This window comes from Buteo buteo, chromosome 20, assembly GCF_964188355.1.
Source record: "Buteo buteo chromosome 20, bButBut1.hap1.1, whole genome shotgun sequence".
Lineage (NCBI taxonomy): Eukaryota > Metazoa > Chordata > Aves > Accipitriformes > Accipitridae > Buteo > Buteo buteo.
Window position 1 is genome coordinate 27,997,262 of NC_134190.1, and position 16,084 is coordinate 28,013,345.

General features: G+C 39.4%; 1 protein-coding gene across 4 annotated transcripts in view; it reads right to left on the reverse strand.

Moving 5' to 3' along the window:
• Positions 1-530: 530 nt before the first annotated feature.
• Positions 531-16,084, reverse strand: part of ADCY2 (adenylate cyclase 2) — a 196,326-nt gene continuing 180,772 nt past the window's right edge. For all 4 annotated transcript variants that reach the window (XM_075052496.1, XM_075052495.1, XM_075052497.1 and 1 more), the window contains 5 exons: positions 12,245-12,391; positions 10,949-11,056; positions 8,748-8,862; positions 4,712-4,836; positions 531-3,385 (listed from right to left, as the gene is read on the reverse strand). In XM_075052496.1, coding sequence (XP_074908597.1) covers positions 3,233-3,385; positions 4,712-4,836; positions 8,748-8,862; positions 10,949-11,056; positions 12,245-12,391 — 648 coding nt within the window. In that variant the 3' untranslated portion in view covers positions 531-3,232. The remainder of the gene's footprint in view (positions 3,386-4,711; positions 4,837-8,747; positions 8,863-10,948; positions 11,057-12,244; positions 12,392-16,084) is intronic.

The following is a 16,084-nucleotide window of genomic DNA, read 5'->3' on the forward strand; positions in this document are numbered from 1 at the left end:
TTACAGGTAATCCCAACTACTGTTGCAGTTAACAAAAATATCTGCAAGTCTAATCTTTCTTCCTGTCCTTTGGTAGCCCTCCATAAAGTAGAGCAAAGCATCGACTTTGAAAAGAAATCCAGCAGGCTCCCTGCAGTGTTCCCGTTTGGATTTCATTTTCCCAGACCACAGCGAATCCCTCTTACATTGATCTTCTGGCTGCTGCCTCACGGTGTGAAATACATTTGCATTGTACTTTTGGAGGTCACGCTCTTTGTGGTCTGCTAGCGACCTACGAACGAGGGGACCAACACGGAAGTTGTAGAACTTGATGAGCCTTACTGTGATGTAGAATATAGGGAGTGTCAAATACTGATTTGTACGATTATCATAAAGCTTTTCAGGTTACACACTGGTACATGAGCAGTGTTATATCCAGTTATTGAGGCAGATGAAATTGCTGCAGGAGAGGAAGAAAGAGGGTACAAGAACCCTGGGTCAATCTAGACAGGGGAAAAATGAAACAGTACAAACAGTAGATGTAAGACGCATTAGAAGACAAAAAGTATTTATTGGATACAAATAGCTTCTTGGCACTAGAAAGATAATAATACTACTCAGCAGCTGAAGGCTAGAGAGAGGACAGTATGCACCTTTCTTTGTCTGGGTGGCTATTATCATCATTTGCCCGCTTTCTTGTTCTTTAGCAGGATTTGGCTGGCAGAATCCAAATGCAACTACAAAATGAGAGAACACCACCAGTGAAACATGAGTGCTCTGAACAAAGGCATTTGCAACACGCTTATGGAGGGCACATACATATCTTTCTTTATATTTCACTGGACCAGTCAGCTCACAGCCATTCCAATGTTCTAACGTTTCACGGCTTACAGAAATATCATATTGTTTAACTTTTATAAAAATCAGAGAAACAAGGCTATCGAGTTAGGTACAAGGTTTGCTACTGATGTGCAAGAATACAAATGAAAAGCAAAATCCTGAATGTACAGGTTATAGCTGAAAGCTGCACATAGACATGACAGTACAATATAATCAACTTTACATAAAGGGGTTTCATCCACAGTAAGAAATGATTGCTTTGACCTGTGATAATACCAGAATGATTTTAAGGGCCCAAAGTATATTCAAAGTCTAAGAGATTAATAATTTTTAATTGTTCCTAGGACAAATTTATAGTGAATGGAGAGGAGGGATTTAGGAGCAGTCTTTAGCATAGCTCAGTGATAGCTTGTTTTAGGCAACGACAGGGACGTTGTTTCTGCTGCCATGTGAGCTATTTGCAAAGTCTTTCATTCCACTGGAAAATATTTATCTTAACTTATTAGTTAAAAGGAAGAAATCATAAAGACAACAAAATATTTTTAATGAGATTTTATTAGACTGAGCACCTATCTTGAGAGTTACTTATCAAAAGTCTCCAGCTCTGGGCGAGGCTTGAAGTGTGTTATGTTGGACATAACTGAAATAACTTGCATTTTGCTTTTAGACTAACGTAAAGGGATCAAAATTCAGATGGTCTGTTTTACGGCAAATGTAGGCACTTTGAAATCTACTGCCATTCCAATTTGCTAGTGGGCAGACTGCTGTGAGTAAACTGTGCCACACTCAGTGAGACTCTGGCCTGATGCCATTTATTTGTGACCCACAATTTTGAGAACTCCTTCTGAAAGGACACCAGTGCAACACAACTGTAAATATATGTTTCATGAATGAGAAATCTGAATACTTTTTACATTTCGCTAACATGCCAGAGCTAATAGTGCATAAGTTGACTTTTATATTCATATGGTATCAGTCAGAAAAAAAATCTTGTAATTATATGCTATTTTGTAAATAGGATGATTTTATTAATTTTGGTCTTGTTAGGATGTTTTGACTAAAAAAATATGTTAATTTCAAGTATTGATTATAGCAAAGCAAAAATTAATCTTTACTATCTATGCTTCAAAGGAGCACAGACAGTAAAGTTGCCTGCTTTTTCAGTCTTTCACCTGGCTCATTTGTGAAACTCTGCAAGTGTGATACTTAATTCAACGGGATTTAAATTAATCTTGAATATCCACAAAATAGCATTTTTTGTATCTTCTGCTCATACTCATGTCCTGATAAATTAGCTTGTTTTAAATATCCCATGAAATCCGGCATTGTAAAGGTTAAGTGAAAGGCATGCAAAGGCAAAAGAAGTTGTCAAAGTGCAAAACAGACAAAACTTTTCTTCTCTTGTACAGCTTCTCCTAGTTACTGTTTAAGCATTGCAGGCCAGTTGCAAAGTAGCAACACTGCTACCGCCTCCAGTATCCCCCACTTTGCTTGTGTTTATGGATTTGAGGTAAGTTTCCTATATCACCTAGGGAGGCACTGCAAAGTGCCTAGGATGGTACCCAAGACTGAAGACAATAGAGGTGATTGAATTTCTGAAAGGCAACAGCAAGTCTAGCAGATATTATTGACCAAGGCTGGTGAGATAGCTGGCCACAGCCTGCCTCAACATCGAACTGCTGAATAAAAAGCAGCAGCGGCAGCAGCAGGGGACGGGAAGGTTTAGAGCGACAGAAGCCATGGAAGGAAGCAAAACTTAAGAGACAGCAACAGTAAGACAAAGTACATATAAACTTTTAATGAATTAACCTTACAAAAGACAATAGCTTCAAAACATTTGACACGTTTGTACAAAACTATTCCAGCATTGTTAGTTCTCTCTTCAGAAAGAATGCCAGCAAGCCACCCAACGTGTCCCTGGCTATGAGATGCAACTGGTGATCACATCCAAATCATGTGTGGACAGAGTAAACTTATTTACAAATACTGTATACTTTAATACCAGATTAGTGGATGCTATTGGGGAGCGACTGTATTTTCCAGAAAACACCATGCATCAGAAAATAGTATGCACCCCTAGCTTTATTGCCTTTTTTCCCCACATTTGTCACTAACTCTTTTTAGTCCTTTCAGGATGAGTTATCTCCTTTTAATTCCTGTTCCATCTTTTCTTGTCTTTGAATAACAGTGCAAGTAGCAGAACAATCTTCCAGTCCTATAGCGTACATCGCAACTGTCCTCGAACATAGGAATATCAAGGTGCAAAATGATGGCTCATGGGACTATTCTGCAGCCATATTAAAATAAGTGCCACATACCAGAAAATAGCACGCATGTTAAGGGCCAAAATGTAGTTAAAAAGTGCGTGATACTTTCCTGAAAAATATGGTATTAATGACACATACAAGCATCTTCAAGATGCCACATTCCCTTGTGAAAGGGATCTTGTCATTTCAGTATGTACAAAGTATGTCTTCAGCTCTCCTTTTCCTTTTACATTTATTATTCCTCTGCAAGTGCTCATGTACCCCAGTGTCTGCAGGACGTTGTTCGTCTCCTCTGTAACCTGCAACAATACAGCAATACAACCAGCATTGGTAACAGAGCAAAGGAGAATCTTCTTCCAGAGTGTGAAGAGAACGTATGTTCTCAGCAATTAGAAGGGTTTTGCTGTAACGCTTACAAGGCCTTAAAGGGTCTCAAATGAGGTTTGAGCACCTGAGCTTTCAAACGGTCTGTTGCTGGATGGCCGTTCTAATCGCTTACATCAAGTATCAAATTTGGTATAACCATTTCTGTACCTAGGATTGCAAACAGAGGGCTCGTAGGTACACAAGTGGCACGAGGGACAACACTCTTCCTTGTATAGCATTTTTCTCATCTTCAGGAGCTGTTTTTCACTGCAGTAGACCCAAGTTTCTCCATCTATTTGCAAATACTAAGGCTGTATGAATGAAGTGAGAGTAAGACATTAGCATCATCTGTCATTGCTGCTGTTGCCAGTTTCTCACATAACTGGCATTGAACCAAACTTCAGGCAGTTCTGCCGTTTTAGGTGAAAGCCCGCTAGGACAGAGGTTGTTCAACAGCATCAGTTGTCTCAGACTGTCTGTGTTTCTTCATGCAGCAAGCAACTGTTTGTAGATGTCATTGCTTTGACATCCCTTCTGTTTTCAGTTTTGATCAACAGTTGGTAACTTTACTTTTCCATTATTTATTTCTGAATAGTCTCAATCATCAATTTGGAGCGCTCTCAATCACATGCTAGGATCCAAAAATGCTAGGCAGCATACTAGGCAGACACTTAAAATGTGATCCCTGACTATGGGATCACTGGGAAGTTAGTAAATTGAAGGTCATGTCTATATAGGTCTATCTATAAGCTATACAGATAATAATCTATAAAGATTATTAATTGGCATGGTTCATTAAAAGGGAAGTTTCATGATTGCTTTATGGATATAACTTGATGTACAGCAGTTATGGTCATTTCCTTTATTTAGAAATAATTAACATCAGGAATGCCCTTCAGAGATAAGGTCGCTAGTATTTTATGAAATCCACAGAGTAGAAATGTGATCTACCTCAAATCCTCTCTTAATCTAGGGATGCATTTCCAGGCAACCCATGACTTCCTCCACTATATTCCTCTGTAGCGTCAAGACAAAGTTTTGATTCTCCTCCCATTTTCCCTATAATTTGCTTTTAATTCTTTACTTTCTGCCCAAGGTCTAATTCTTTTGAAACGTACAGATACAGCTGGTAGGTAATTTTTTTCTGTAGGCATCCTTAACTCCAAAACACAGATCTGTTTAGTGTACAAATATATGATGGTTTTTAAGCACCAAACTCAAAGGATGTAGATAAATACTAGCACAAAACCAAGACTTACCTGTATTTTATCTAAGACACCAGTGCTGTCCATCCTGCTGGCCACATTTACTGTATTGCCCCAGATATCATATTGTGGTTTTTGAGCTCCAATTACTCCAGCTATTACAGGTCCATGGTTGATACCTGGAAAAAATCAGAACTTAACATTAAGAATGAAGATCCACCAAACAAGGACACACAGTGCATCTGGTAACATATCAAGTTGATGAACATGGTATTTGGCCTGTGCTGAATAGTGAGTACAGCAACAAAGTCTGCTCACAACTGTTCTATCAGCCATTGACAGCAGCAGGATGTTAGTTATAAAAATGCAGAAAGTTAGTTCATCTAATTTTAGTCTTATAGCTCCCTCCCATCCTGAGTAAATTTGATATTTCCAACCATTAGTATCCTAATAACCTGTTACCACCGTTAGTAGATGGCATGAGGAACACACCATGGGAGACCAGCAGCTTCTGGGAAAACAGACATACAAGAATTTCTTTTCATTTCTGCTTGCAGTGAAAAAGGCTTCTCCTCTCTGCAATAGGTACTGGCCAAATCAAATGACTTTTACAGTATTCTTTGCTTCTTAAATGTAAAATAAACTGCTGTGAATGAGTTGGAAGGATGTCAAGCCTTGTTCCGCAGGCTGGATTGCCAATAGAATGGTCCTAAATAACTGCAATATTAATATATGTATTCAAATAATTTGATTAAGCATGGAGTAAGAGTAACAAATTGCTAGCTCTGAAATGCACACTGCAAGAGTGAAGAACAACATAGTATAGTCCCTCATTAGACTCTGGGCATTTTATATCTTGCAGTCAGTTTGTATTCTGTGTTATATTTGTAAAGGGAATGAGCTGTACTCTGCTAGTAGGGAAGGAAACCAGGAGGCAAAATCAAAAGCACTGTCATTAACCAGCATCAAATATACTATAATTGTAACTATACATACCAATGAGCAGGAAAGCCAAGTTAGACCTAGTGAGAAATAAACCCTGGACAAGTGAGTAGTTTGGATTTCTAAAATTGTCTCCATGTCAGTGGATCATAACTGACTTCTGTCAATTCCTTGACAGAAACCATCACTAGGGATATAAGTATGCAGCAAAATGAAAGTGTGATTGTAGCATGGGGAGGCATCTCAGAGCTGGCTCATCTAGTATGGATCATATGTAACATGGCAGCATGGGCTAGCTGTAAGCCCACTTGGAAACCCTGCAAAAAGTGACTGTAGCAGTTAAATTCAGAAAATTGGGGAAATATGCAAACCCTAAAGGATATCAGATAGGACCTGATAAATATTTGTCTAAGTGCTTGGGATTAAATGCACAAAGGGACTTGGGCCTTGCAACAGCCTGCATTCACAACCAAGCCATGAGTGTGCCTTTCTGCCTCATGACATCCCAAGGTATAGAAAGCACTAGGGACCTAAAAGTGGAATCCACAAAAGCAATCTGCTGAGTAGCCCAAGCTGGCTAGTAGGGAACACTGAAGAGATGTGTGTGGCAAATGCTCTGCCATGGTCCAGACGTTAGGGCAGTGCGGTGGGACTTTTCTACAGGATACAATGGACAGGAGGCGGGTTTTATTTTTTTACCTCCTTCTTGAACCACCACTGCTGATGGTTCGAGTCATACCTCAGGGGCTAGAGAGCCAGCTTCAGATCCCTCCTCCTTCGAGGAGACTTCTACCCATATCTCTTAGGAATGTGTTTTGGCCACCCAGGCATTCTGGGACGTGCTGCTCTATGTCATTCCTGCTAGTGTGGGCCTCCTTCGCATCACACACATGAATGTTTGTTGGGGCAAGGCTGGAAGAAGTAATACTGTCGGTCTACGTGAATGCTCTAACAGAGGGTGATATGGTCTGTCTTTTTCTCTCGTATCCAAAGCGACATTTAATTATTCCGAGAAAAGGCAACTACTGTTCAGCAAATACTGTTCAGCAGGACAGACAGAGAATATCTCATTCCGAAGTATCCTACAGCCTGGGCTCATAGCATTCTCCTGGGAACAGGGATCCCTCCCCATGCTTGAGCAGCCTCAGCCAAAAGCAAGAACCAAACTAAGTTCACCTACAACACAAACAAAAATGTTCCAACCATGAAGCTGTATGGCAAACATGTCAGCCTCTATTCTCTTCTGAAAAAAAAGCAGTACCTGTGCAACACCTGCTGCAAAAGTGTATCTAAGCTTGTCTAATACATCAATCACCTGAGCTAACAGAAAGGGAGGAGCGCCCGAAATATAACCGAGGCACTCCCCTCCCTCGCCTGACAATGTCAGAGTAGGCTGGGTACCTCCTGACACACAGCTAGCATTTCAGGCACTCACAGAAAGTGGAGGTCGAAAGCTGAGACCTCCAATGAGTTGCAGCAGTTCTGGGGTTAGATGCTGGCCGAGGAAGGCTTTTACAAATGGCAGTTTGGGTTTAAATCCTTGCAGTGGGGATTATGTCAGAGGTAGAAGTTCAAATGTTTTTGTGGCTCTAATTGCTATGGGTATCAGGTGCTTTCATGGTCAGGTGGAGAAGTGAAGTGAAGATGGGAGGTGAAGATCTCAGTGGGGCCTATATTGGGTTAAGGTGGCAGAAGTGCCAGTTTGGGGCCTGCGTCCCTTTGTAGATTTAATCATTCCTCATTTCATGAAGCAAAGGAGTCTGACTTCTCTGGAACCTATAGCAAACACTTTAAAAATCACAAGCACCTATCTTTTTTTCCCCTAGAAAGTTTGCTTCATGATCCCAGCTTTAAAGGAGTCAGTATTGCTTTAATCAGTTTGCAGATTTAGCCCCAACACTCAGCAGCTCTTTATCTGTACTGACACAGCTGATAGAAGTATGTTTGCAAGTATGTGGCATGTCATCTATGGCAAGAAGAGAACTTTTATTCTGTACGGAAATATGGTATCTCTACAGATTTCCTTTAAACCCATTAAGTTCTGTAACACGTTGAGGAGGAAGCATACTTCAGATTTGCTTTGTCATGTTTTAACCCTAGCAAGGAATACAAAACATACTGGCAAAGGAGTGCTCTAAGGAACAGGTACTTCAGGGCAGAAGATGGCAAGTTTTGCCAGTGGGTGGCACTGTAAAATCAGCGGGAGAGGAGCAGCCGACAGGCAGAGCAAGCAGCACAGCAAGAAAAAGACAAGACAGGAGAATAACTGTTGGAAATCAAATACTTCTGACATGTTTACGGGATTTATGGGTTTCCAATATTTATTTACTGCTTTCATTTCACACTTTACAAGTTACATATTGCATTGTAAAACTGCTGTGTACTGCTATCGGGAAATAAACATTTTGGAACATATGGTTCTTGACCAGCTCTGAATTAATTTATTTCATCATCCTTTCCATGGCTTACTGCAGCTGCCTATTTCTTTTTTAAAATACCATGGTGCACAAGTAGAAGCAATCAGAAGCTGAAATATATTATAACATAATATTATATTACCCTTTCAAATGTAAACAACTAGTCATCTTTGCTCTTATTTGTCAATAAACACAGAATAATAAAGAAGGAAATACCCTCCTTTGTCCAACACTGAGAAGGAAAGGGTACCCTTGCGTATGCTTGCTTGAGTTTACTACATCTAAAGTATTTCAAACTCCAGCCTCACTGGCCCCTTATAGCTCGTGTCCTCCAAAACCATTTATGTGGTTTTGTAAAGCCCTTTCTAGAGTCTTCTTGTGTCTCTTGGTATTGAAATAGGGTAAAAAATTTATGCGGTTAACAATCTCTAGAATAATTATTATTGAGTTATCATAAAACCATTCAGAGCTATGGGAACATATTTTTTCAACCACTCTTTACTTAGGAATGCTGCCCTTTTCTGAGTCCTGCCTTGAAACACTCCTTGTGGCAACAGTAGCTATGGTTAACAGGCAACACCATCTAGGCTGCCTTTAAACAGGGTAAAGACGGTGCCATTTACTTTCATGGCCCTTTTGGTCAGTTCTACTAACACTTTAATCAGCTGGTACGTCACACTGAATTGTCCCCCTCCTCCATGATATTCTCATAAAAATCCCGTGATACATACCTACTCGTAACTTGAAGTCATTGAATGAATGCTTGTTTATGACATCCAGTTTTGCCACCAAGGCAAATGCAAACTCCACCATGGTTCCTATGTGCATATACTGTCGTTCCGGTTCCTGAATTTAAACAGCCAGAGTAAAATCATTTTCCTTAGCCTTAGTTGCTGTGAGAATACAACCAAAATATGCTGGGCACTTGAAAGCACTTAAACCCTTAGGGATGTCCTAATGCCAGCAGGCAGCAGAAGAAAAGTAACGTAGAAGATGGTGCCCTGTCCAACATCGGTTAGCTCAAACAATGGACAATAGACCAGGATGCATTTTACTTACACAGTCAGGCAGTCTGGAGATGATAGATCCAAAACATGCCTAATCTCATGTTCTGATTGTCAAACAACTGATTAGCTGCTATCTAACCCCACAGGCACTCAATGTTTATGTGTGCCTAGGATTTGCTCATTAATTTTCTCTTAAGTGTCTGCTTCTATTTTATGCCCTTTAATAATAAGTAATGCTCATGGACAGCCCCACAGAGACTCAGCTCCCCCTCACTGTTGCACAGCTCAACACCCTAGTTAATAATTAAGATCCAGTGAAATCCACAATTTTTAAGAGTTCCTCCACTGATCTCATCTGGTAGATAAGCAAGCACCTGTGTGAACATCTAATAGACCTGAAAATGAATAAAATACAAGAGGTAGAGATGAAGAAGGCAACCCATCCTCTGTCACCTAATTTACTAGCTCAGAGCTTATACCACTTAAAAAGGCTATAGACTTAATGGCTCCTCATACATCAACAGTGTAGCCTGATTTCTAAGTACTGGTTTGAGTCCCCTCAGGCTGAGGAGAAAATTGATTTTCAGGCTCCCACAGCCCAGGGTAGGACCCCGACAAGAGAATGGTTTCATAGGAGATGGACTCACTGATCTCTCTGAGGAATGACTGAATCTTCCTCATTTCTTGAAATAAAGTGACAGAAGGGATGGATAGATGACAACTTCAGGAGATGATTCATAGAGTAGGCATCAGCCTAGGTGGGACAGTAGAGGTGCTTGCCAGAGCAGCTGTTTAGATGAAAGAAGCCTGTTTCCTCTGGAGTTCACTCCTAGCTAAGACAGATGGTCTCCTGTTCAGTTGATGTATTCAGACCCCCTCCTTAGGCACTTAGTCTTCCTCGGGTGCTTGTTTTCAGCTGGGGGCGGTTCCCAGCAGTATGTCTAGCAGTCAGTCACTGCCACACTAGGTACTGCAGGATCTGTGCATCTTGGGTCATCTGGACTGAAGGCTGCTGAGTTCTGGTGGATTTCTTTTGAAAATGTGTACTACATCACCAAAGGAACACTAAAAGTTGGATCTCTTGATCCACAGTTTGTGGAAATAACTCAAACCATCAATTTCTTCCTATGCAGACACTAGTTTTAGTTGTGATTGAGAGCTCCTCTATGTCTTCTCATCTCCAATCTACAGTTCCGCATTTCCTTCATCACCTTCACCTCCCTGTATTAAATGTCAGATCTAATTTAAAATCATTCTTTTTGTCCTCAGGATCCTTAGGGTCTACAGTTCAGGTGTTAATTGCTTCTGTCTAGAAGGAACATGAGTTTGGCAAAAGCACATTAATCCTTGGCAGAGAATGTGTTGATTTGTAATTGCTGTCTCTGTTGCTAACCTATAGTACTCTAAAGATCATGGCAAAAGCAAGGTTTTTGCTTAGAAGTTACGAATTGCTTCTCTGAACCTCATTTCTACTGACTGCAGTTCCCAGTCCTACCCTATTAAGTGAACCAGAAACAAAGGAACACGTTCTCAGTGCTGAGTCTGAGGGTTCTGTAAGCATGTGGTTAATACAGCTACTCAGACCTCCCAGCTTACAATGGAAAATACTCATTCTTGCAGTCTTTTGTGTACTCTATAAATCCAGTTCTGCTGCAGCATGTAGGAATAAAATGTTGTATTGTATTTAGAGTAGAAGGCCTGTTTTAGACTTAGCAAATACAGAGGTGGCATTTTCAAACTGCTATGTGAAGAACAGTAATTCACAGAGATGACTAAACAAAAGTATACACTTACCCAGTACAATACAATCGATGTTAATAAGAAAAATCTAGGACACAACATTATATATAACCTGCAGCTTAATGAACAGAATTTTAGCCTTCATTTGAGCATGTTTTTTATTAAGCAGGAATCTTTTCCTGTACCTGACACTGTTCTTGGTTGGGTGTAGCACTCAATCCTGTTGCTGCCATATAAGTGCTTCCAATGGTCTTTATCTTTTCAACTCCACTGAACTTTGGCTTTGACAATAGCTGTAAAACAATGGTGGTTATTCATTATTCAGATCAGCAGCCTTGTTACTCTAGCAGCATTGTTACTTTAACAGCATTGTTACTCTAACAGTATTCAGATCATCAATTCTTAGAACAGTCTCTTAATAGACCCCAAATGGCTTCACAAATATATACAGGATGAAGGACTTAAGGATGGAAAAAACAATGGTTACAGCCTCCAAGGAAAGGCAATTTCTGTCTGCTAAAATACCTTTTTATTACAAAGGGACTAAATTTACAGTAATGAGAATAAATTACACCTTATTGTACATACAGCTCATAAAAGTCAGTAGACTTTGCACTCATTTGATACTGGAACTGAGTCACCATGCAAGCCAACAGTTAAGCTTTAAGCAGCTTTCTGAAAGTCAGCATCTATTCCATGCCAATGGGATGGTCCAAGCCAATGGGACTAAAAGCCAAGGATTTTAGTTCATATCCCAGATTGTTCTGGCCATTCCAATGTTCTCCAAATGGGTTTTCTGCTAAAATACCCTCTATAGCTGCAGATCTGCACATCCAGACTGTGCTCTCTGAGTCATGACCTGATCTTAATGCCTTTTTCTGGTATCTTCATCACTAAACTTTCTTTAAGACAAATACTGTTCTCAGTGAGACCTTTACAGCTGCCTTTTCACAATCCATCTGTAGTCATACTCTGTACCTGCTTGAAACTTCAGAGAATGGAATATTAAAACTTATACAATCCTTTGAGTCACTCATGTATCAACTGATCAACGCTGTGTATAATGAGACCAACACAGATCAGGTAAAACACAAAGCTGCATCATTTTAGGGGACACAGATTTACGTACCTGACTTTAGGCACTAGTACTTAGAAATTGTAGTTAATATATGACATGTAATAGAACTGCCTCATGAACTGCAGCTAAAGGGCAAAAATTTTTCCATCAGATAATACACATGGGGTTCTCATTATAGTGAATCAAAAGCAACTGAGTATGATGTCAGTCAATACCTGATTTATCCCACATAAATCTCTTTTTCGTTTAATACTCCCTGTAAGTAATTTCCATGTGACTAGGCACACAAAAGTTCTTTTCTGACAGCTCTTCCACTCTCCCTTTCAAGTATGTTTGCTTACTGTTGCATACCCTGAGTTACTAAGACTGAAACCATATGTCGATTGTTGTTAGAAGTACATACATCATCGAAGTCAGCAATGATCTCATTTAGCAGCCTGAGACATTCCAAGCCTTCCTTATTTACATCAGATTCCGTGTAAAATTCCTTGAAATCCGGAACAGAGGCAAACATGACACAGACGCAGTCATACGACTGATGATACAGATCCTGTCCAAAATAAAGCAGAACAGAGAAAAAAACTCTGTCATACCCAGCTCTAAATAAAAGTTTCCTCATTAATATGCAGTGTCCTGGTTCTGAAAAGGGAGGCATTGCAGTAGCTGGAATGCCTTAAGATGGTAGTTGGGTATTTTTTGCACTTACTTGCATTTATTAATTTCAAGCGGTATATAAACCTGTTTGTTAAAGAGACTCAACATATACAGCTGAAAATAATTTAGTGATTTAAAGTTACCTTTTTTCCTCCTGAACATTAACTCCATGAACATAAAATGTTCACTAATATATTAGATAGGGCCCATTTCTGAGGCTCCTAATGAAGAAAATTTGGTCTGGCTTGCATGGCTGAAACTATATTCTGCAAAAAAAAATCTAATTTATTATTAGTTGTTTGTGTTATTGTAATAACTAGAAAACTGAACCAAAATCACAAACCCAATGCACTACAAATGCATAATGCAACACAATCCTAATAGCTCCTAAACTAAAATGACAAGATGCGTAATAAGATAAAATAATTGTCATTTTTTTCCATAACAAGGACCTGAGGCAAAGGGAAAGAAGTCACCTGAACTAAAACCTATTTATGTCAGATTCTCCACTGCCTTCTGTGACCACTAAAATGAGAGCACCTCTGCTCCCCAGGAAGATTCTGTTGCTAAAAATGACCACACCATCCCCACCCCACCCTTCAGTTTCCTCCCCACTGCCCTTAAATGTTAGAATATATCTTCTTTCAGGACAGATTCACTTCCTAAAAAAAAAAAAAAAAAAGAAAGAATATTTATTAAACTAATACTTAAAAAAAAAATTAGTATTTATACACAAACGTAACCACAGCAATAAAAGATGCTGTAAACTGCTGTAACGCTAAATTCTGTTCAAGTTCTTATTTGAGTAAAACAAGGATTTCAATACTCCTGTGAATAAGGTGAATAGGATTTGTTCTGTGATTTCAAGAAGCATCAGATATTATTTCCCTTTTTACCAGCAAGGCTTTTTTTTTTTTTTTTTCAATTTCACTGGCAATACGTTTCTTTTTGGAAGAATGTGATGTGTCTGTAGACAGACGTGTAGACATAGTGAATCTCTATTGGTGATGTATAACTGAAAAATAGCAGAACTATGGGAAAACTGTTGACCACCTCATCCCAGAACAGGTGTGAGGGAAGTTTCTGGGCAAACACAAAAATAATGGCAGACAGGGAGGAACACGGGCAGCTGGAGGTGGTAGATGATTTATTACTAGATTTTTCTGCTCCTTTATTTTCTAAGGATTCCAAAACCAGTGCATCGCTGAAGCTCCATCATGCCTCTGTGCAGTGGGGATGGAATATATCATTGCAGTTCACCATTATTATTTATATTCTTAAAGCTGAGCTGGTTGAAATCACCCATCTGCACCTGACATCCAGCTTACAGCCATGTATACAAAATCAGTACCTCTTTAATGTGACCTGATTGTGCAAATGAAAAGCAACTAAACAAAACATCCAAGCCGATGAGTTCACTGTCAGATAGCTACTAAACTTCAAAGGAGTTCTGGATTTCCTGTGTCCTCTTGCCAAGAGAGTTTTTAATGAAGAACCAATATTGTGATAATATTTTTCTGCCATCTGTTTTATCCATCTCCATAAGCACCTAGTTAATAAATTTAATCCAAATAATAATCAAATGGTGGGGAGAGGGAATCCCTCTGGCTGGGTGACATCAACTGAATTTAGGCAATTTAAGCACCTGACTGAAGTAGTTAATTTGAAAGCACAGTCATCCTATGCGTCCTATATCATCAGTACAGCAGATGTGCCTATCTGGAAGGTCATTTTAATGCCGGATGGGCAGAATCACCTCAGTATTTCTCAGTTAGTTACGGAAAAAAGGCTAAAGAGGTAATTTTTCCTAACATAGGCAGTTGAGAGGAACTCCTGAAACTACACAGGATTACTCTGCCTCTAAGAAGTTCAGAAGCTCAGGCCCCACATGACCTCTCGTCACTCCAGTGTCCCACACTTAAAACCAGGTCCACTCTGTAATACCGCAGTGACACACACTGCTGCTGTCTCCAGCAACTATGCACCTAGACTCAGTGCAGAGATACTCAGATTAGCTTGAAATCAGTTAAGTGGAGCAGCAGCAGAAGATTAACAGGCTTATTCTTCAAATGTTTAGGTTTTGCAGTCTGCATTTTGCTTCACATCTGCCTACTTCAAATTTCCCTCAGGCATGTCTACGCTGAAGCTATTGTGGTATTGCATAAAAATATAGCCAGAAGGTAAGATCTGAAGTGCTGAGTCCTTTTCATAGGCACGTTAGCAGAAAAGGTACAGAGATTACATTCTGTGGTTAACTCAGCTTTCCTTCTACTTCCTCAAGTCACCTTCCCTGTAACTTGATTTCAATTTTGGGTGAAGGAATTCAGGCCACACACATGGTCCTGGTTATTAAGAGGACTGCATCACAAACACAGGGCCTTGGTAATACAGAAGAGGAAATTCACAGTGTTCTAGAAAAGACTGCAGGGAGATACAAAAGTATTTATAGCAGAATGTAAATAATTAATACTCAAAACATGGATTATTACATATACTTTTGAAACTTGACCTGACAAAATAAACAAGTTGTATACATCTGAGACAAATATTTAAAAAAAAAAGTTCATATTCCTATGAACTTGAAAAATCCAGTAAGTTAAATCCAGCCAAATTAGTAGTACAGTTAATAATTAATATTAATACACAATTCTATTGTCCTAGGGATTCTGTTAATTAGTAGAAAAAAGTTGGTTTAATTTACCAGATAAACATTAGATCACAGCTGTTTTATTTGCCTTATTGAATCCTACTGATTTTGCATCCTGAGAATGTAAAAGATGCCAGAATTACACTACTGATGTAAAGTTTGTGACACAAACAAAATCTAGGCACAGAGGTGATACTGGGACAGTGCTGTATCTTAAATAGTACATGGAAACTAATGCTGTGTGAAGGTGCATTTGAGAATGTAACTACACGTCATAAGAATACAGGTCTCTTAGGAGCTATAAATGATCCCTTACAGGAAAAGGAGACCAACTATGCAGTGCTGCACACATATGATATTACTGAATAATATGAGGCAGAGATGGTAGGAGATGGTTTCATTTTACCACCTCATAATACAGGAACCATAAGATAAGTAAGACATTTAAAAGTAGAAAAAGGAAAAATATTTTATGTAAGAGATATATAAATGTGTATTTCATTGCTATTCAACAACATGAAAGACAAGAGCTTAGAGGGTTAAAAACCTGAATACTTATGTGAATACTAGAAAAAGGCCTAACTAGGAGGTGTATAAAAAGCATCTGCAGAAGCAAAATATGACCTTACATTTACAGGAAAAAGCAGAAGGGTGAATAGCACATTAATCTTCAGCTGTTCCTCGAACTTTTGCTTAAGTATCTGACACAGGATACTGCCTGGGCCCTCCAGCTGACTGGACTGCTGACGGGTGGTAACTCCAGTCTTACTGCAAGTGCCACTGAAAAAAATGTCTGTCTTACAGACACTAAACATGGAGCCCTACTTAGCTATTAGGAAGTGCCTTTGCTGTCTTCCCTGAAAGCAGAAGCGTTTCCCAGAATAAGTCATGGCAACTTGCACAATGCACAAGCATCAGGAAGAGAAAAATGACTGAGCCAAA